The 23,354-nt window shown below is 37.3% G+C and overlaps 1 protein-coding gene across 2 annotated transcripts; it reads right to left on the bottom strand.

The window, feature by feature from the left end:
- On the bottom strand, positions 1 to 22,167 carry LOC128705444 (RE1-silencing transcription factor). 2 transcript variants are annotated; one of them, XM_070095430.1, is made up of 7 exons: positions 22,075 to 22,167; positions 14,272 to 14,372; positions 10,807 to 11,097; positions 9,666 to 9,734; positions 9,489 to 9,557; positions 7,312 to 7,380; positions 1 to 4,508 (listed from the first exon to the last, which is right to left on the bottom strand). In XM_070095430.1, the coding sequence occupies exons 3-7, from the start codon at positions 10,918 to 10,920 to the stop codon at positions 3,345 to 3,347; spliced, it is 1,485 nt and encodes a 494-aa protein (XP_069951531.1). In that variant the 5' UTR covers positions 10,921 to 11,097; positions 14,272 to 14,372; positions 22,075 to 22,167; the 3' UTR covers positions 1 to 3,344. The 2 variants fall into 2 exon arrangements, with proteins under 2 accessions (XP_069951531.1, XP_069951532.1); XM_070095431.1 differs by having other exon boundaries at positions 10,807 to 10,958.
- Between the last annotated feature and the right edge of the window lie 1,187 nt (positions 22,168 to 23,354).

The raw sequence follows: 23,354 nt of genomic DNA, 5'->3' as shown, positions 1-23,354 counted from the left end.
AGGAAATAAGTTGCTTTATTTAACTTCACTGGGTTATCCTAGATTAAATCTACATGGTGTGCTTTTGGTTGAATTCCACTGTTACCATGAAATTTTAGTACATTTGGAAAAATTAAGCATCAGCCTGCCAGTTCCACACCGTGTTTGCTGGCATGGAAGCTGGTGGTGGTACAACAGGTTCTGGTTGTTGTTGTTTACATGTGCTACTGGGCCCATCTTACCCATAATGCCCTCAGCCAACCCATGAAGAATACAATTTTTCTTTTCTTTTTTTGGCATCAGGTGGTGATGAGGGACCCAAACAAATGAGCTTAGGCCTCAGAAGGTGACACACAGCAAATACAAAAGCACAAAATATTGGCATAGAACATAAGTGAGCCACAGTTCACGGATTACATAATAAAGTGTTATAAAAGTGTATACAAGGTGGATGGGTAGACTACCTAAGAGACTACTAGATATGATGAAAGTTGATGAAGACCTTTGTGTTGATGAGACACTTGTGTTGATGAGACACTTGTGCTGACAGCATATAAGCCCCATCTCTATGAATATGCTGCACTTTTTTTAAGATTGATGGACTGAACACAGACTCCAGGCTGAGGGACTAGTTACCTCAACTCCTCATGTTCCACCTTTCTCTGCAATGTACTAAAGAAGTCACTGGCTGGTGAAACATTTCCAGAATAAAGACACCCAAATGTTTCACAAATGTCTCATTTATTAACTTCTCAGTTTTCTAAACCATATACCATTTACACAAAATGTGATGAAAGGGTTAAAAGAAAGATACTGAATGAGATGTAAGGATAATTACTGCATAAAAGGTGTTGCTAATACCGTACAACAATTAAAAACAAAGTCAACTCAATGTTTGAACTTTTGGAAACAATGTTTTAAAACATTATTAAAGGATGTAAAAAAGTAAAAATGTTTTAGTTCTTTTCAAATACAGTAATTAAAATATACTAAAACTTTTAATAAAATTCTGTAATTTCCACCTAAAAATATCATCAATGCTGCATTGATGATAGTTTTAGCAAGTGATAAATGCAACACAAAATGTACAGAAAATTTTAATGTATCTGACCTGTAAAACAGTTGCTTTTGTTCAAACATTTCAGTGTTTATGTTCCCAAAATTTTAAATGAAACCACATAGTTAATATGATGCAAAGAAATATACAGTGGACCCCCGCATAACGATTACCTCCAAATGCGACCAATTATGTAAGTGTATTTATGTAAGTGCGTTTGTACGTGTATGTTTGGGGGTCTGAAAGGAATAATCTACTTCACAATATTCGTTATGGGAATAAATTCGGTCAGTACTGGCACCTGAACATACTTATGGAGTGAAAAAATATCGTTAACCGGGGGTCCACTGTACATTACTTTAAAGCACCCATCATATTAAGACACTTTAGATTAACCCTTAAACTGTCCAAACGTAGATCTACATTCACTTGCATAGCGCTCTGAATATTTCAAGAAAAAAAATTTTTTTTTTTTTGGTTTGTTTAAAATAATGAGCGCATTTTTCCCGGCATCCCTGAATTTTGTCATACTGCGCACATTGAGTGGATAAACCCATTCTCTCATGTCTAGGCAACTCAGGCCTATCGTGCCAAAGTTAAAAGAATGTAAAATAAAACGTAGATCTATGTTCGGAGTGCTACGCACGTGAACGTAGATCTACGTTTGGACAGTTTAAGGGTTAATGTCTCAAGGTGGCATAAAATACTATAGTTTTACACTTAAATTTTTTTATCAGCTTAATAAACTCTATACAAAATACACAATACCTAGAATATTTGAAAAACTTGTATAAAGATGAAAGATCACACTGGTACAGTACAAGATAATAAAGCCAAAAACTGCTGGTATCCAATAATGTTCAAACTATATAACTGTTGATAAACATTACCCAAATCAATTGCACACAAGGTCTAGGAAGATAAATTTCTACTTGTAAGCTGAAAAGTAAATATTAGTCATAAAATTTTTTAGTGCCAAATTTCAAAGCTCTACGGTGCAAAATTTCCCTTCTAAAATTTTTTAACATTGCCTACACAATTAGTAACAGTAGAAAAATATACTATCCTTTTCACATCTTATTCTAAATAAATTAACTTTAAACTTCTATGAATCAAAAACTTAAGTAAACCTCTGAAAATCAATAATAAGCAATCAAAACTATTGCAGACCATTTATTATGAATATGTAAAATGACTGGATAAAGACCTGAATGCAGTATAATGCGAGTCTTTATTGACTATGTTTCACTCACACAGCTGGCTTTATCAAGTCACAGATTTACCAGGGGAGATAGGATGTGTGTATACATATACAGTGAGTAAAGTGATAGGAATAGTCAGGTGAGGTGTGTAGTAACTAATGTGGGTAAGTTGATTACAGGTTGGACAAGCATATGGCTGAGGAGAGGTTAGATTTGAGGAGAATTTCTTTAGCTTTGGCTAGTAGGCCTGCTGCAGAGTTCCTTCATACTGCAACCTGTTTCTATGTGGGATAGTGATGAAGAATCTTCTGGCAAAAGGTTCGGCTATGTTGTAGAAGCCATTGTTCTGGTTGAAGTTGTTTGGTATGGTGATTATATGAATTAAATATATGGGACCTGACAAGCAAATATTTTGTGAAGGGCATCAGAGAAATCAGTAAGCCAGACTTGGAAGTGGGAAATACAATGCATATAGTACTCTAGAGGAGGTTATTTGCTATCTGAATGGATATCTGAACTGTCATATTTGTGTGCCTCTGGCAAAACTGTGATAAGTCACCCTGCCTAGGTGGGAGATTGCCAACATGTTAAAAAGAAGAAAATTAATGAACATAAAAAACATAAGCAGTTTAGAGAGACATCTAAACTCATATCTGAGCACCTCTGCAAAGACAGTGATTATGTATGAGTGATGGTAAAAATGTCGAATGATGATGAAAGTTTTTTCTTTCCCACTGAGTCACCCTGCCTCAGTGGGAAACAGCCAAAGTATTAAAAAAAAATTATACTGCATTTCTGTATTTATCCATCATGCCAGTATCTCCATGCTGAGCTGTTACTGGGTAAGTATTGAAATTTTAGCTTGTTTCTAAAATTTAGCTAAACTATACATGGCATCAGACAATTGTAAGAAAAATGTTCAATTTATTGCAATGTTATTTACATAGAAATCATACATCAAACATTTATTATTGTATAAAAATATCTAACTGTTATAACATGGGAGGATTTTTTTACCTAAACTTACTGTAGAATAATCTCAAAAGAAATAGTGAATTCTTTTAAATAATATAATTTAAGACTTGCAAGTAGTACTGTAAACTAATTTATTTCTCTCTAGACTGCCGTCTTAATGATTCTGCCACTGTGTTGGATCTTGTGCTTCTTACATATTTAGATGGTGGTGGTGAAGGTGAAGGACCATATTCAGGGCTTTTGATTGAAGAGCTAGAGCAGCTAGAACTTCTTGAGGAATCTAGGGGTGGTGAAGGAGATATGCTTAACCTCTTCCTTTTCCCAACTACTGATGATGCAGATGTGCTAGAGCCAGCATTTTTTGGCACCTTCTGTGTTGAAGATGAGGATATAATCTCTCTGCTGGTTCTGACTTTAGCTGGTGGTAATGAGGAAGAGCTAAATTTAGATTTTTTCTGTATTCTTGATGGTGATGATGGTGATGTAGTGTTCCTACAGATTCTTCGAACTTTTGCTGGTGGTGGAAGTAATGGTGAGGAGTTGGATCTGGTATGCTTTGCCATCTCTGAAGGAGGAGGTAGTGATGGAGACATGCGGGTGAACTCTGGAACTTTGGATGGTAGCGATAAGGAAGCACTAGAGTTTGGACTAATCAGAGCTTTTGCTGTTGGTGATGGTGAAGGACTGACTCTATTACTTGCATTACTTTCAAGAGTCTGCAATGGTGAGAAGCCAGATTCTGAAGATTTATGAATTTTCTGTAAAGGTAGTGATGGTGACATGACTTTTTCTTTAACTGTATTTTTACTGACTTTGGGCTTTTTATGAAGTGATTTTCCCAAGCCTGGTACTGAAGACTCATTAATGACAACCTTCATCTTTGGATGCATCCGTCTCTGGTGTAAAACATGCTGCTTTTCAAGACAGTGGCGATCTGGGCAGTATGGACAAGAGTATGCCTTTTTTTTCACATGTGTTAAAATGTGCTTGCTTAAAGTAACTTTACTTAGAGTTCTGTATGGGCACTCAGGGCATGATAAGAGCTTTTCTTCTATATGAACCACCATATGTTTTTCTAACTGGACTGGTTCCCCAAATGTTTTATTGCAGTTTTTACATGCATAAATTTTAGGAGATTTCTTTAGATTTCTTTCTTCTAATTTAGTTTTGTCACTAACTTTGCCACCTTTAACACTACCTTTGTCATTTTCACCACTAACTATGCCATCCTTATCATTTGCTTTGCAATCCTTTTCACCAATTTTCCCATCTTTATCACTCTTCTCTTGAATGCTCTGTTGAGAATAATTAATATAAAATAATATGGGAACACTAATCAAACAATTTAATCTAAATTGAAGCATGGATGAATATGAATAAACATGATTTCACAGTCTTTAGATTATTAACTGATTTTGAATATGAGAAATTATAGATGTGATTCTCTTTCACCGCCCATCACTTGAGGCAAGTAAAGCCATGTGATCATACATACAGTGGACAACTGAAAGGTTGGCTCAATCAAGGCCAAAGGTGATGTGAAATTAGGATTTGTCCAAAGGTATTAAACATCAAATTGAAGTACATATTAAATTTAAGTACATATTAAACCTAACTGGAGCAAGGGGCTAGTAACCCCTTATCCTGTATACATTACTAACGTTGAAAAGAGAAATTTTTGTTTTTCTTTTTGGGCCACCCTGCTTTGGTGGGATACGACCGGTTTGTTGAAAGAAGAAGAAGAATTAAACCAAATTGAAGTACATATCAAATTGAAGTGCAAATTAAACTGAAGTACATATTAAATAAAATATGGCACTCAACTTTTGTTTTCTTTTTCTTCTTGTAAAGTATATGTGCAGCATGTAAATCATGTGTTAAGTAAGGCTAAGTTCAGTAAGAGCATTTAAAACTGTAATGCCTTCAAAAATATGACAGAATTTTACATACGGTACTGTAGATTCTTGGCAGCATCAGGTAAACCAAGAATTTTACCATATAGAGTGCATAGTCCAAAAGAAACACTGCAGACCTTCCAGCCACTAAGGCAACCTATTCTCTGCTCTCCATTCTGAATCCACTGTCACACAAAAAGATCAAAGTTTTACCCAATTTCTCTGATAATATAATACAGTGGACCCCCGACTAACAATCAGCTCCCAACTTGACCAATTATGTAAGTGTATTTTTGAGGTGCTTTTGTAGGTGTATTTTTGGGGGTCTGAAACGGACTAATCTAATTCACAATATTCCTTATGGGAACAAATTCGGTCTATAACGGCACCCGATCAGACTTCTGGATTGAAATAATATCGTTAGTCGGGGGTCCACTGTATAACCAACATTGACTGGTTACGGTTTAGGTTGCCCCAGTAATCGAAGAGGCTCTAGTAAAGACTACTAGGATGGGGATAGGGAAGCCCCATATTGTTCCTCAGGAAAACTACCAAAAATATATTATTTCCACTATTTTGAACCCTATTTTCAGCTACTTCATCTCAATTTCCCTGTTAATATTCCATTCTATTAATTGATACCCAGAAACAGCCAATAATACCATTAAAATTACACTAGAAAACACCTCAAAATTTTAAACAAAAAATAAAGTCAAGAAGTTTGCTTTTCTCATCATGCACTGCATGGGGCATGATTTTTTTAAAATGTGTACACTGACTGCACAGACCCATTATCTCAAGTCTAGGCTGAAATTTACCACTCATACCATATCTGAGGGTGCTGTGCTTAAATGTAGATCTACATAAGCAAAACTGGCATCAATAACATCTATCTATGTGGAAGACAGTAAAAGGGTTAACATCTATCTATGTGGAAGACAGTAAAAGGGTTAACATCTATCTATGTGGAAGACAGTAAAAGGGTTAACATCTATCTATGTGGAAGACAGCAAAAGGGTTAAGTGAAAAAACTCTAAAGAAAGGTACTATTAACCTTCTACTTCAATAAACAGCTGACAGGTATGGTTACATTGGGAAGTTAAAACGGTGACTATGGCATAAGTCAAATATTTAGGAATTTAACTAGATTGTAGATGAATGGTTCACAGAACCGACACGTTGATAAATTAGACACATGTGCAACTCTTGGGTATCTTATGCTTGTCTCAAAGATTAAGCCATGCAGGTGCAAGTACAAGCTGAAACCGCGAAACCGCAAACTGCTCATTAAACCAGCCTTATTTCATTGGATCTGTAAACCCACTTCCTTAATAAAGATACCCAAGAGTTGCACATGTGTCTAATTTATCATTTAACTAGATACCAGAAATTATGGCTCACTCAAACACCTTTAAACATAATTACTAAATTCAATCAAGAGGATGAGTAGGAAATTAGCACACAGACATCAATGCACATTTACTGCTATTCAGTATAAACTTCTGAATAAAAAATTATATGCGTCTATCAAGAGTCCTGAACCCTAACTCAGTTCTTCCTGCAAGTCATGCAATGCATAATAAACACTGAGAATTTTTTGCCTTTTACAACATAGTGGTTTTCAGGACCATAGAAAAGATTTGTTTGGATTTTTAACCAGGAGGGCTAGTCACCTAGGATAACTCAAGAAAATCAGCTTGTCATCAAGGACTATCTGTCTCATTTCCATCGGAGTCCTTCAATTTTGTCCCCTAAGATGCGACTCACACAAGTCGACTAACACCCAGGTACCTACTTACTGCTAGGTGAACAGGGATATCAGGTGTAAGGAAACGCAACCAGTATTTCCACCCATGTTGGGGATCAAATCATGGGCACTCAGCGTGTTAAGACAGAATGTTGCTAACCGAGCCACAGACATACGTACCTCTAGTGTACGTATTTCACTAACCAGTGGTGACAGTTCATACACACTACAGCTGATATGTATGGAAATGTAAAGTATCTCAGTGCAACTCAAAAACAATGAAGCCACTTGAAATTTTGAAAAATGCTATAAATGGCCAACAACATAATTTTCAGCTAACTTATATAAGAAATATGTTGATGTGCTGTATCATTTCCATTAATTAAAGTCTCTTAATCAGCAATCTTGATCTAACTCATGTTCAAGGAATCCTCCAAGCAAAAATTTGACACTAACCTCTGAGTGTGTAGATTTATCTGACATAACCTCAGAAAGTTCTTGCTTGACTAAATTCCTTTTAAGTCCCTGAAAAAAAAAAATATTTTTTATATATTCCAAAGAAAAATGCTAAAATTTACAGTCTACAATCTTAATCTAATTCTTTTTTTTTTATTATTATTATCACACTGGCCGATTCCCACCAAGGCAGGGTGGCCCGAAAAAGAAAAACTTTCACCATCATTCACTCCATCACTGTCTTGCCAGAAGGGTGCTTTACACTACAGTTTTTAAACTGCAACATTAACACCCCTCCTTCAGAGTGCAGGCACTGTACTTCCCATCTCCAGGACTCAAGTCCGGCCTGCCGGTTTCCCTGAACCCCTTCATAAATGTTACTTTGCTCACACTCCAACAGCACGTCAAGTATTAAAAACCATTTGTCTCCATTCACTCCTATCAAACACACTCACGCGTGCCTGCTGGAAGTCCAAGCCCCTCGCACACAAAACCTCCTTTACCCCCTCCCTCCAACCTTTCCTAGGCCGACCCCTACCCCGCATTCCTTCCACTACATTCCTCTCCATTCTCTCTACATGTCCGAACCACCTCAACAACCCTTCCTCAGCCCTCTGGACAACAGTTTTGGTAATCCCGCACCTCCTCCCAACTTCCAAACTACGAATTCTCTGTATTATATTCACACCACACATTGCCCTCATACATGACATCTCCACTGCCTCCAGCCTTCTCCTCGCTGCAACATTCATCACCCATGCTTCACACCCATATAAGAGCGTTGGTAAAACTATACTCTCATACATTCCCCTCTTTGCCTCCAAGGACAAAGTTCTTTGTCTCCACAGACTCCTAAGTGCACCACTCACCCTTTTCCCCTCATCAATTCTATGATTCACCTCATCTTTCATAGACCCATCCGCTGACACGTCCACTCCCAAATATCTGAATACATTCACCTCCACAATACTCTCTCCCTCCAATCTGATATCCAATCTTTTATCACCTAATCTTTTTGTTATCCTCATAACCTTACTCTTTCCTGTATTCACTTTTAATTTTCTTCTTTTGCATACCCTACCAAATTCATCCACCAATCTCTGCAACTTCTCTTCAGAATCTCCCAAGAGCACAGTGTCATCAGCAAAGAGCAACTGTGACAACTCCCACTTTATGTGTGATTCTTTATCTTTTAACTCCACGCCTCTTGCCAAGACCCTCGCATTTACTTCTCTTACAACCCCATCTATAAATATATTAAACAACCACGGTGACATCACACATCCTTGTCTAAGGCCTACTTTTACTGTGAAATAATTTCCCTCTTTCCTACATACTCTAACTTGAGCCTCACTATCCTCGTAAAAACTCTTCACTGCTTTCAGTAACCTACCTCCTACACCATACACCTGCAACATCTGCCACATTGCCCCCTATCCACCCTGTCATATGCCTTTTCCAAATCCATAAATGCCACAAAGACCTCTTTAGCCTTATCTAAATACTGTTCACTTATATGTTTCACTGTAAACACCTGGTCCACACACCCCCTACCTTTCCTAAAGCCTCCTTGTTCATCTGCTATCCTATTTTCCATCTTACTCTTAATTCTTTCAATAATAACTCTACCATACACTTTACCAGGTATACTCAACAGACTTATCCCCCTATAATTTTTGCACTCTCTTTTGTCCCCTTTGCCTTTATACAAAGGAACTATGCATGCTCTCTGCCAATCCCTAGGTACCTTACCCTCTTCCATACATTTATTAAATAATTGCACCAACCACTCCAAAACTATATCCCCACCTGCTTTTAACATTTCTATCTTTATCCCATCAATCCCGGCTGCCTTACCCCCTTTCATTTTACCTACTGCCTCACGAACTTCCCCCACACTCACAACTGGCTCTTCCTCACTCCTACAAGATGTTATTCCTCCTTGCCCTATACACTAAATCACAGCTTCCCTAACTTCATCAACATTTAACAATTCCTCAAAATATTCCCTCCATCTTCCCAATACCTCTAACTCTCCATTTAATAACTCTCCTCTCCTATTTTTAACTGGCAAATCCATTTGTTCTCTAGGCTTCCTTAACTTGTTAATCTCACTCCAAAACTTTTTCTTAAACTAATTCATGTTCAAGAAATTACAGGAAAAGTCTACCACTAACCTTTGATGATTTGGTGTCATCTGTTATCACCTTGGAAAGCTCTTGCTGAACTGAATCGTTTTTAAGTTCCTGCAAAAAAAAAAAAAAAATTACCACTTACAATTCAAATTAAAAATAATTTACAATCTTAATTTTATTTATGTTTAAGGAATCCTTCAAGAAAAAACTGCCACTAACCTTTGATAGGGTGGTTTTATCTGGCATAACCTCAGAGAGCTCTTGCTTAACTGAATCCTTTTCAAGTTTCTGAAAAAAAAAAAGTAGGCTTATTGGCTAATGATGATTAAGTCTAACCTTCATACACCTATTACACTTTTCTACACGAGTAGAATGGGTAGGTGCAGCCTAACATGGGCAAGAAAGCTTACTGCTGATCTTGTATTCTTGTATCTCTGAGAGACATGTTTTGTTCAGAGAAAGCTATGCTGCATACCTGACCTTGATATATAATAACTCAAAAGCAATACTAACCTATTACAGATTGATTTTTACTTTATTTTACTTTTTTCCATATATTTGAGTGTTTGGTTAAACTTTAATAAGATATATGTATCATTAGATAGAAGGCTACCTTTTATTTTGCATAGATAAAATCAGAGTATGCAACCAATCTCAATACAATGGCTTCAACATAATACCAATACCTAGTGCAGTACAGGAAACCTTCAATTTTTTGAACTTCAGAAACATGGGATAAAATCTGATAAGTCAATCAATTTGAAAATAAGGAACAAAATCCACTGGTGACAGAATTATCTGTCATAGTTGTGAACACAATCACCAGTACCAACTACCCACTCCTTCCTAGTAGTCCAGTAAAATGAGGGTTTACTGTACTTGAATTTTCAAATTTTCTACCGTCCCTTAGTTCTTCAAGTTATGAGATGTGCTATAGGAAAAAGTGAGAATTTTGAGGCAAAAAAGTCAGAGGTAAACTTGTATAGATTGAATGTACAGAGTAAATGGCATTTTTGATGGGTTCAGATGGCAAAGGTTCAATTAAAAGATCCCTCTAAAAATCCAAAAATGTTATCTATGTCTTCTAATTCAATTCTGACAGCTGGCACCATACGTGAGAAAAGCTCAATGTGCAGGCACCAGACACAAAGTCTAGGACACACTTAAGCAAATAAAACTGCCAAACCTGCCTTGGCAAATAATCAAAACCACATCTCCTAAATCAAGAAAGAAAAGCATCATTTCTATACTATGATATCCTTACTATAAAAATAGATTTAATTAAATTATTGCAACAAAGATGAATTACTTTTAACATTTAATAAAGAATATATTTATTAGAACATTGTATTATACATACTTGTCTGTCTGCTTCATCTTTGGGGCTAATTAATCCTTTAATTCTGAACTCATATGCAAGATCAAGTAGTCGATCCAAATCTTTGGAACAGAAATCTGTCTGGCCCAGGTACATAAAGTCAAGCAGTGCCTCCAAAGTTTCATGTGAGGTTTCTGTTAAAACCAACACTGGATGTTCACATAGTACACACTCAAGCAACTCCTCAAAATATGGACTACAAGTACAGAGAAGAAACTTGTGAACAACATACTGTTTCTCACCGCAGATCAGGGGAACATCAGCGAACTATTCCTGGAATGAAATTTATGGTTATGAAGTTTGGTTTTTCCTGCATTTGCAGTATCTTTGGTACATGGCTGTTCAATGCATGTGTGATGAGTTTCTATTGCTAAATGTAAAGGGAAGACAATTTTTTATGAGTTTCTTCTTTTTTGGGTCACCCTGCCTCAGTAGGAGACAGTCTGTGTGTTAAAAAAATAGTGTACTGTTATATGGTACAAAAATACTCAATTTACATGTTCTATCAAATGAGCAGTAGGAGTATGTATGTATGTATGTATGTATGTATGTGTGTATATATATATATATATATATATATATATATATATATATATATATATATATATATATATATATATATATATATATATATATATATATATATATATATATATATATATATATATATACAGATACACAATTACACACCCAGTGTTGTTTGTCTCTATGCTGTATACTGAGAACCCTTTCTCTACAAACACTCCAAGCTGCATGTGTGTGTACATACACTGAGAACTTACTTTTATACTTCTTTTGTGGTTTGAGATACAATAAAACTTTGGTATGATGCACATCTATGCAATGGATTTCAGGTACAACAATAAAAAATCTGTCCAGACAAAGACTCAGTAAATCTGCCATATGAAGGTGTGTGGTAAAATTACCAATGCAATAGACCAAGTCTGCTGCATCACACAGTTGTCTGGTCCAGTCATACCATCAAAGAAATGGACTAAGTCTGCTTCACTGTAGAATTGTCCAGTTCTGGCTTTATCTATGACCTGTCTATTTTCACTGCTCCTGGGCAGCAGAGCCAGTGGCTCACTTTATATCAGTTTGCTATTACCTGGGTGCATATGTACTGACATACTATCGTCATGTTGTCTCCAATTTTTCCCTAGAATTAGTGTGTTTATCATTACTTTATTGAAGTGCACTGTACAGCGTTATTAACAATGGCCTCTAAAGCAAGTTCATATTTTACATTCACATGCCATGAAGCATGTGAACTTAAGTGTTAAGCAGAAGATTGAATTAATAAGGAAGAGGAGTTGGGCATCTCAGCGGCCAAATGTGTGGAGAGTGTGGGGGAAGCACAGCAAAAAGTGTGTGACATTCGTAGAAGGAAAAACAAACTTACAGCATAATCTAAGAAGTACACTAGAGGTTAGTTGTTCTGAGGAAGAATATGAATATGGCCCAAGATACAAGGATTCAGTGCAAGAATGGTATGTTCAACAGTGTGCTACTAGTGTTAACATTCGTTCTGTTAAGCTTTGTTCTGCTACTAAGAAGCTAGCAAGCTATATGGGAATGGAATTTGGGGCAACTGATGGTTTACTCTGGCATTTCCATAAATGCTTTTAACTTAATATAAACATTTATGGTAAGGCTGGTATTACATTTATGTCTCCTCAACCATCTACATCTGCTGAACCATCTACATCTCCCATACAATCTATTTGTATATCTCCCACACCAGCTACAATATTATGCTGGAGCTATACAGCTCCTCTGACTCACAATAAAAGTTATTCTGACTCAGAATAAAAATTATTTTGAATGACCACTAGACAATACTGTAATCCAATTACGAGCATAGCCACCAGAAAAGGTAAGAAAAATTGTTGTACTCTACTGTATTGTACTTTTATCTCTTATTTTCAGATACCAAACTGTAATTTACTGTACTACATTGCAATATTATAGTTTATTCTTAGTATGTCCTTTACTGTCATCAATACAGAGGACTCAGTTCACTGCAATGGGCATTTGTCCATATATGGTTGTCCATCTATGCAATACATGTTCTTTGCTGTTTCAATTTCTTCCATACAGTGGATTTTCATTAAAGTGGACAATCACTTTCCCATATCAGTCCATTTTAACAAGGTTTCACATACTGTTATTGATATATGCATGTATGTGCACAATAACTATGTATGTACATCCACGTCCATACATGCTACAGTGGTACCCCGAGTTTCGTACAGCTCCCAACTTGAACAATTATGTAAGTGTATTATTGTAAGTGCTTAGTAAGTGTATTTTTGGGGGGTCTGAAATGGACTAATCTAATTTACATTATTCCTTATGGGAACAAATTCGTTCAGTAATGGCACTCGAACAGCCTTCTGGAATGAATTATAGCCGAAACTCGGGGTACCACTGTACATGCAAGTGTGCGCATGAATGCGTGTACGTGCATGCACATGCACTCATGCTTGTGTGCATGTGTGTGTGTACATGAGAGAGCATGTGGATACGTGTGAGCATGCATGTAAGTGAGAATGTCTGCATGCACATAATATAATATACTGTACACTGTACAGTGGTCCCTCGTTTTTCATAATTAATCTGTTCCTGGAGGAGCTACTATAAACGAAATTTACGATTTGCGAATCAATTTTCCCCATAAGAAATAATGTAAATACAATTAATCCGTCCTGACACCCAGAAGTATTAAAACAAAAAATTTTTACATGAAATATACATATAGTACATAAACAACACAATGAGAAATGATGAATGAAACATTAACAGCATAACACTTACCTTTATTGGAGATTCTTCTTAGTGTATTGGAGACTGGAGGAGGAGAGAGATTGGATTGTTTACAGTTTGGAAGGGGAATCCCCTTCCAGCAACACCTCATGTACCAATTGCTTCTCAGGGGTTGCTTCTCTTCTCTGTTTCTTAATGCCACTAGGACCACCTTGAGAGTCACTCTAGTCCTGTCTCGCAAAGTAACTGTGGAGAGAGCTCTGTTTCTGGCGTCTCTTTAACACTTCCCTAAAATGGCCCAAGACTTTGTCACTGTACATATTTCTCACCTTCTTTACTACAGGCTTGGCACTAGGAGCTTTCTTTGGAGCCATGGTAGCTTATTTAGTAATTGCAAGCACTAAAATGAGTGAAATATTATGAAATATTTCGGAGGAGCACTTGAGGGGACCTTCACTCACTGGTAAACAATGCCAGAGTGGCTGGGTAGGGAGGCCGCCCCGGCTCACGCCGTGCGTATGCATCCCGGAAGAACTACTATTCGCGAGTCAACCTATGAAAAGCGAGTCCATGTTTATACGAAAATACCCCTATGATTGGCGAAATTAATGATTGCCGAGAACTACGAAAAGCGAGGGACCACTGTATATATAAATAGTTAATATAAAAACATCACTTTACCTTGTAACGCAAAGTTTCCATAACCAGTGTAAGAACTTGTTTATGGTCTCTCCATGTTAATATAAGCTGTAGATCATCCTCCTCCTTCATACTGATTCAAACTGAAAAGAATTATGAAGTCAAAAAATTTGTTTAAACACTTGGATACAACATAGCACACTTAACTATGCTTTTAAAAAAAACATGAAATCTAGTCTATGCCTAAGGAGCAAAGAAAGACAATCATACCTCGCTAATATGGCAAATCAGCCTTTTTTTCACTTGCCAGTTCATATAACAGCCTAAAAATATGTTTACACTGTCATTTATCAGTATGCACTAGTGCTAGGGGTCTAAAAAAAAAAAAAAATGCAAAAGTAAAAATGAATAAAAAAATGGTACTGGTCAGCTGATGTGCGTGTCACTGCCAAAAATAATAATCATGGATATAATTGAAAAGCTCCATATTAGTGAAGCGCTCTAAAGTTAAGCGTTGTATTAGCAAGGTATGCTAATACATGTATATATATATTTTGTCCAGGTTTCTGTTAGACATAGGACAATTTTTTTTTTTTTTTTCAACAAGTCGGCCGTCTCCCACCGAGGCAGGGTGACCCAAAAAGAAAGAAAATCCCCAAAAAGAAAATACTTTCATCATCATTCAACACTTTCACCTCACTCACACATAATCACTGTTTTTGCAGAGGTGCTCAGAACACAACAGTTTAGAAGCATATACGTATAAAGATACACAACATATCCCTCCAAACTACTAATATCCCGAACCCCTCCTTTAGAGTGCAGGCATTGTACTTCCCATTTCCAGGACAAATATAATGACATAAATCCAGTGGGATATCTTTGTTACAAAAGGGCCCCATTTGTATGGCTTTTAGGTCCCAGATTCCATACAGTAAGTGAAAATTGCTAGCAGATGTAAAAGACTTTTTTTTCATTATCGAATGTATATAAAACTCCTGATAACATGTTTACACTATCATATACTATTAAGTGCTCAATAGACCTGAACATAAAAGATAAAAAAATAAATTAATAAACAATACATACAATACTTACCTTAAAATATGACACTGGTCACCCTTTGCTTATGCAACTGTTGTACAAAAATGTAGAAAATGGCAGAAAAGCAGTAAAATCACTGAACATAATGAACAATGCCTCAACTGAAAGCCAATGAAAATGTGGAACACTGAAAAAAAGGTGCTGTATATGCAGGGCCCACCCGTACTTGCATTTATATTCAGTAAGAGTCCATACATAATTAATTTTGGTTCTCAGGAAGAAATCTGTAAATTTACTTTTTCTGTTTTTGTACAAAAAATCTGCAATATTGTACAGTATTTTCTTTTGTTCCATATACAGTATATTCATAATGAAAAAAAATTCCCTGAGTCCAACCTTAGCCTGGGAACAGCAAAGCCACCGTACAATGGAACCTTGCTACTCGAATTTAATTCATTCCAGAAGGTTGTTCGAGTGCTGATCCATTCGAGTATCAAATGAATTCTTCCCAACCACAAATTTTCCTAGGCCCCATGGTGACTTATTTATACAAATAATATAAAAAAACACCAAAAAATGCAAAGAAACACGAAATAGTTTACAGCAATGTTCTGGCAGGTCGTGTTTGTTTGATCGAGTGCCGAGCTTTGTTCGAGTAGGGAGCTGTTTGAGTACCAAGTTTCCACTGTATAGCTCAGTGCTGTAAGTGAAAGGAGGCAGCATAAGAGGCTCCAAGAAATACCAAGAAATAATCATAACACCAAGTTTAAATTCACTAATAACCATCAACATCTGTAGTGTTTTAAAGATGAGAAGTGAACAGTAGTATGTAGAGACCTTAACAATTAATAGGTTTGTGGATTAGAATAAGAGCACAGTGTGTTGCCTAAAATTTGTTGTGATAAGTGCTTGCTTGACTTGTACAGTATAAATTTTGTGTTTATTTCCCAAAAGTATACCTGGAGTTTACCTGGAGAGAGTTCCGGGGGTCAACGCCCCCACAGCCCGGTATGTGACCAGGCCTCATGGTGGATCAGAGCCTGATCAACCAGGCTGTTAATGCTGGATGCATGCAACCCAATGTATGAGCCACAGCCCAGCTGGTCAGGTACCGCCTTGAGGTGCTTGTCCAGTGCCTGCTTGAAGACAGCTTGAAGACAATTGTTATAAAATTAGGCGATGTGTTTTATGGCCTAAGGAGAAAGTCCCTGGTTATGCAAGGTTTTCTGGGCAGTCTAAAACTAGCTTAAAACAGCTTGACAATGTATAATTGAAGTTTAGATTTTTAAGTACTATGTTTTACAGTACGGTGAAACCTCGGTTTTCATCTTTAATTTGTTCCAGAGAGTCCGACAAAAACCGAATCCAACGAAAACTGAAGTAATATTTCCCATAAGAATAATGTAAATCCAATTTGATCAGTTCCAGACACCCAAAAATATTAACAAAAAATACATTTTATAGAGAATAACTATAGTTTTACATACAGAAAACAATGAGAAATAAATATAAAGCACTAATGAAATGGATAAATGAACATTTAACATCACTTTTACCTTTATTGTTGGCGTATGGAAGACGGCGAGGAGAGAAGAGGGAGGAGAGGTTATCTCTACCACCATCACTACAACCCTCTATCACCATCACAACCACTACCACCCTCTACCACCATCACAACCACTACCACCCTCTACCACCACCATTACCACCACCATCACTACCACCCTCTACCACAATCACTACCACCCTCTACCTTTGTAGAGGGTGGTAGTGATATTTCTCTACAAAACTTTGCAACTCATTCCACTTTCATACTTTGCTACGAGTTCTTTCTTGGATTCTATCATGTTTCTCGCCTTCTTTATAAAAGGGTTGGCACTTGGAACTTTCTTTGGCCCCATGGTGGATTATTTAGCAGTCTCACTCAATAAACAAGCACAAAAAATAACGGATTATTACAAAATTTTTCCTATGAATGCGCAGGGCAATATTCACTCAATGAGACACAAAGCCAGACTGACTCAGAATGCGTGCATGGGATGCTTTGTGTGGGAACGGGCAGACAGACATGTTCCGTACAGCAGACAAAAACCGAGGTGATGAACAAAAATTGGGACAATGTTGTGACGAAAAGAATCGTTGAAAGCTGAATTTGACAAAAACCTGGGCAAATGAAAACCAAGGTTTCACTGTACATGTAACATGTGGAAAGAAGAAAAACTTTTGTTTGCTCTTTTTCGGGTCACCCTGCCTTATTAGGAGATAGCCAGTGTATTAAAAAACAAAAACTTTAAACATTTTATATAACATTTTTCTGTACTATCTGTAACAGTTTAACCCTTTGACTGTCGCGGCCGTATATATACGTTTACGAGGTACCGTGTTTGACGTATATATACTCATAAATTCTAGCGGCTTCAAATCAGGCAGGAGAAAGCTGGTAGGCCCACATGTGAGAGAATGGATCTGTGTGGTCAGTGTGCACCATATAAAAAAAATCCTGGAGCATGCAGTGCATAATGAGAAAAAAAACTCTGTTTTTTTTTAATTAAAATGCCGACTTTGTGGTCTATTTTCGTATAGTATTTGTAGTTGTATTCTCGTTTTCTTGGTCTCATTTGATAGAATGGAAACTATATTATAGAAATAGAGGTGATTTTGATTAATTTTACTATAAAAAGAACCTGGAAATGGAGCACAAAATATGGGAAATGTTTGATTTTTGCTGATGTTCAAAAGTAAACAAATGATGTCATTGTCCAATAAATGTCCAAATAGCCATTCTAATATGCAGTCATGAATGGGTTGATGTAATTTTTACAATTATTACAGTATTGCAGTAGTCTGCATAACAGTAAATCTTCTGTTTTTTGTTTGAATAAAATTTCAAAATAAAAAGCAAGAGTAATATCAGAGGGGCCTGGAGACATGACTGATGAACAAAGAAAATGTTATTTTAGAGCCAGGAATGTCTGCATTGTTCATTCTGGTCCTTATTTTGAAATTGTCATATTTTTTAATTTTCGTGAAATTGGCCAAATTGCAAATTTCTGACCATGTTATTGGGTAGTTGAAATCGGTAAATGGGCAGTTTCTTGTACTCAATCGATGGAAAAAATGGAGTTCTGAAGAAATAGCTATGAGTTTGGTTGACTGGAATAATGGAATTAGCCGAAAATAGGGCTCAAAGTGGGCGAAATCGCCGATTTGTAAATATCGCCGAGGTCGCTAACTTCGCGAGAGCACAATTCCGTCAGTTTTCCATCAAATTTCGTGTTTTTGGTGTCTTTACAATCGGGAAAAGATTCTCTATCATTTCATAAGAATTTTTTTTTTTTTTTTTTTTTTTTTAAATTTTGCGACACCAGGAGACACCTCAGGATTGGGGGATGCGACAGTCAAAGGGTTAATACAGAATTGTAATGGAATTTTGGTGACAATAGGAGCAAGAGTATGAGTGCTGAACTGGTCTACCTGGAGGGTATTCCAGGGATCAATATCCCCACGGCCCAGTCCATGACCAGGCCTCAAGGTGGATCATGGCTTGGTCAACGAGGCTGTTATTGCTGGCCGCATGTAGTCTAACATACGAACCACAGCCCTGCTAATCCGGCATTAACTTTAGGTATCTGTCCAGCTCTGTCTTGAAGACAACCAGGGGTGTACTGGTAATTCCCCTTACAGCTGGTGAGAGGCTGTTGAACAGTGTTGGGCCCTGGGCACTGGGGGTGTGTTGCATCACCTGCCAAGTCTTTTGCTTTTGTAGGGAGTGATATCTGTGTGAAGATTAGGGACCAGTCCCTCCAGGATCTTCCAGGTGCAGATTATGATGTATCTCTCGCCTGCACTACGGTGAGTACAAGTCAAGTCTGGACATATAAATTGTATGTGGTAAAACAAAAAACAAAACAATATATTATACAATTAGGGTGATTGACATATGTATATTGCTATTTTATAGAAAGCCCCTTGATATGCAAAGCATTTCAGGCAGCCTTAAAACTAAATTATGATTACAAATATATACAAATAAGAATACGTACATAGCAGGACTTGAGTCCTGTAAATGGGAAGTACAATGCCTACACTTTAAAGGAGGGGTTTGGGATATTGGCAGTTTGAAGGGGCTTCTTAACTATCATATCTGAAAGCCTCTGTGAAGACAGTGATTATGTATGAGTGAGGTGAAAGTGTTGAATGATGATTAAAGTATTTTTCTTTTGGGGATTTTCTTTCTTTCTGGGTCACCCTGCCTCAGTGGGAGACAACCAACGTGTTAAAAAAAAAATACATATTTTTTAAAATAATGAAGGTATTTAACAATTCAATAAAAAAAAGTGTAATTTGAGATATATTAAGAAAGAAGCTAAGTACATGTGATGTATGAACAGTAGACAAGGAACAGGGACAATAGAGGTTGAAAGAATTGTTTGGTATAATTGACTGTTGTTAGAATCACATTAGGGAAAGGGGATATTTTTTAACAGTAGCTTTGAAATGGCTGGCAGAGAGACTCGAGTTTTCAGGTAGAGAGTTCCATATTTCAGGTCCTTTTATGCACTTTGAGTTTTTGAAAAGATTAAGCCATACATTTATATATTTAATCTATGCAGAAGTTACAGCAGATTTAGGAGGTAATTTTTAACAATATTTTTTAAGCTGTTGCCAGATAGGGAATCTTTTTGCATCTTCTAGTAGGAAGCACCATATTTTAGGACCTTTTATTTGCATGGAGTTTCTAAACAGTTAAGTCAAACACATGGTAGGCTATGATAGTCTACATTACAGAGATACTCGTTTCTGGTATTGTGTTGATGTGCTCTGTTGCAGCTTTCCTGGAAGTCAGAAAGCTGGATTCACATTGGTACCAAGTGTCCTGTATATACAGCATGTAGGGTAGTATGTATGAATGTTTTGTAGGTTAAGTTAGACTTTTAAACAGTAGGAGTGTGTTATCTGGAATCTGATTGAACACTCATTATATTAAATGATTTTTGTTGAGCACCTATGGATTCTAGGTGGTTTGGTATTGTAAATTTCCATGTACAGATACTGTAAGTGAGGTAGATTAAAGAGTTATACAGAGTAATGTTATGTGGTACATATTTATGAAAGAATGCATAGTTTTTGAAAATTTCTCAGATATGTGCTGGATGCAAATGTTTAATTTCTGGTTGCTGTCAAGGTGTAAGCCTAACAAAGATAAGGCTACTTGAAGTCTTATTTCCACTTTATTTTTACAGAAGACAACGCAAACAAAATTTAAAAATGTAGAATCACATCAATTTCAGAATATTTAGCTCAAAAAATTAATGCTGAACTTAAGACTCAAAAGTAGTATATAAGATAAGAGAGATAAGATTTTGATCGTATTTTTAACCCAGAGGGTTAGCCACCCAGGATAACCCAAGAAAGTCCGTGCAACATCGAGGACTGTGTCTTATTTCCATTGGGGTCCTTGAATTTTGTCCCCCATGATGCGACCCACATCAGTTGACAAACACCCAGGTAGGTACCCTCTACCTTTGTGAACAGGGACAACAGGTGTAATGAAACATGCCCAACGTTTCCACCCAGCCAGGGACTGAACCACGGACACTCGGTGTGTGAGGCAAGAGCGTTGCCTACCAGGCCATGGGACACCAATAGGTTGGACAGGTACATGAGTGGACCTGGTTGGGTGCTAGTTAGACGCAACTTTGCTATTATGTTCTTCACCAGCAACATGGTACCCAACTTGAAGACTCATCAAAAGGACCTTACAATCATTTGAAAATATACTGTTTGGATATATGGTTTAGAAAACCAACAAGATGGTGAATAAGACACTTGTGCAACACTTGGGAATCTTTATTCTGGAAATGTTTCACCAGCCAGAGGCTTCCTCAATCCCTTAGCTTGGTTGGTTGTGCACGCAGCTTACACACTGAGGTCCATGGTTTGATCCCCATTATGGATGGAAACATTTGTGCCTGTTTCCTTAAGACAGGCAATATTTTGTTCAGATATTTAACCCCGGAGGGTTAAACACCTGTTATCCCTGTTCACCAAGCACTAAAATGGTAGCTGGGTGATAATCAACTGGCGTGGGTAGCATCATGGGGTCAAAGTCACCCTAAGTTGCCCGAAATGCTTTGCATGACCAAGGGCTTTCTATATAGTATGCCACTGATGTCAGCTATGGTCTGTATAAGCTGCATCATGTACTTGTAGAAAAAATTATTATTATTATTATTTACCAGAAGACAATGAGGAGTTTGAGGTAATCAAACTCCTCAACACAATGTTTCTCGTTAGGTAAGACACATATGTAACAGTTAGGTATCTTTATTTCGAAACGTTTCGCCTACACATTAGGCTTCTTCAGTCGAGTACAGAGAAGTTGAGAAGCCTACTGTGTAGGCGAAACGTTTCGAAATAAAGATACCTAACTGTTGCATATGTGTCTTACCTAACAACCTGTCGGTATTTTATACCATTTTATTGTTCACAATGTTTCTCACCACTGGACGGAAGTCAATGGCTGGCGAAACGTTTCCAGAATAAAGATTCCAAAGTGTTGTACAAATATCTTATTCATCAACACATAACACTAACACAACCTCAAATCGCGATACAACTCAACTACCCCCAAATAAAAGTGTAAATATTTCTTTACAGACATCGTGGACTTGCGCTAGTTGTACACCCAATATAACAATATATGGACCATCAGGATCTCTTCATCATCACCACTGAAGCTGTAGCAGTTATTTTCATGTGTAATAAGCACTATAAGCAAAAGAACAACAAGAGATATACCTCAGTTGCTAAAAATCCCCCCTTCTTAACGCTTTGTAAACAAACTGATGTGTTATGAGGATCCAGAAGTGAAACTCTACATCTAGTCTTAACAGTTTAGTGTAGGCTACGCGAAGACCTGTTGTTGGTGGCTCATGCTGGGGTGTCAGTGGGTCTGTAAGTTAGTTAGTTTATTCAGGTATACACAAATACAGTTATATAGATTATCATACATAAGAGCATATGTGTAGAGAACCTGGGATAACCCAAAATAGTCAGTGTCTTATTTCCACTGGGTACCTATGTAAGTCAGTAAGTTAGTTTATACAGGTACAGGTACACATAAATACAGTTACATAAATTGTCATACATAGCAGGATATGTATAGGTTGTAATAATGTTGGCATAATTACCGACAATGTGTTAAGTAAAATGACACGAGGGCAAGTAACGTGACATTTTATTGTGGCAACGTTTCGCTCTCCAGGAGCTTTATCAAGCCGTTACGGCTTGACAAAGCTCCTGGAGAGTGAAACGTTTTCACAATAAAATGTCACACTAGTTGCACTTGTGTCATTTTACCTAACATATGTGTAGGCTACCTAGGATAACCCCAAAAAGTCAAAGTGACTTATTTCCATTGGGGTCCTTGATTTCCATTGGGTGTGTGGATAGTGGACTGTTCAACAGCCTCCCACAAGCCATAAGGGGCATTACCAATAGACCCCTGGTTGTTGATAAATTAGACACATGTGCAACTCTTGGGTATCTTTATTGAGGAAACGTTTCGCCACACAGTGGCTTCATCAGTCCATACGTAGGAGAAACTTGAAGAACAGGAGGAGAATGAGGTAATCAGTCCCTCAACCTTGAGTCGATGTGTTCAGTCCATCAGTCTATTCAAGATTGATGGACTGAACACATCGACTCAAGGTTGAGGGACTGATTACCTCATTCTCCTCCTGTTCTTCAAGTTTCTCCTACGTATGGACTGATGAAGCCACTGTGTGGCGAAACGTTTCCTCAATAAAGATACCCAAGAGTTGCACATGTGTCTAATTTATCAACATGTCGGTTCTCTGAACCATTCATCTACAAACCCCTGGTTGTATTCAAGAGGGAGCTGGACAGATACCTAAAGTCGGTGCCGGATCAGCCGGGCTGTGGATCGTACGTTGGACTACGTGCGGCTAGCAGTAACAGCTTCGTTGATCAGGCCCTGATCCACCGGGAGGCCTAGTCGTGCAGTGCAGGATTAAGAAGTCTCCGGGCCCTAGGCTATTCAGATTGGCGGGGCCCCT

Source organism: Cherax quadricarinatus, chromosome 50 (genome assembly GCF_038502225.1).
Source record: "Cherax quadricarinatus isolate ZL_2023a chromosome 50, ASM3850222v1, whole genome shotgun sequence".
NCBI classification, from domain to species: Eukaryota; Metazoa; Arthropoda; class Malacostraca; order Decapoda; family Parastacidae; genus Cherax; species Cherax quadricarinatus.
This window is presented reverse-complemented; position numbering and strand designations above follow the sequence as displayed.

Coding starts and splice junctions, on each gene's coding strand:
- LOC128705444 (XM_070095430.1), bottom strand. CDS start 10,920: ATGTACCTGGGCCAGACAGATTTCTGTTCCAAAGATTTGGATCGACTA. Junction 9,558..9,665: donor ATAAAACCACCCTATCAAAG/GTTAGTGGCAGT, acceptor TTTTTTTTGCAG/GAACTTAAAAACGATTCAGT. Junction 7,381..9,488: donor ATGACACCAAATCATCAAAG/GTTAGTGGTAGA, acceptor TTTTTTTTTCAG/GGACTTAAAAGGAATTTAGT.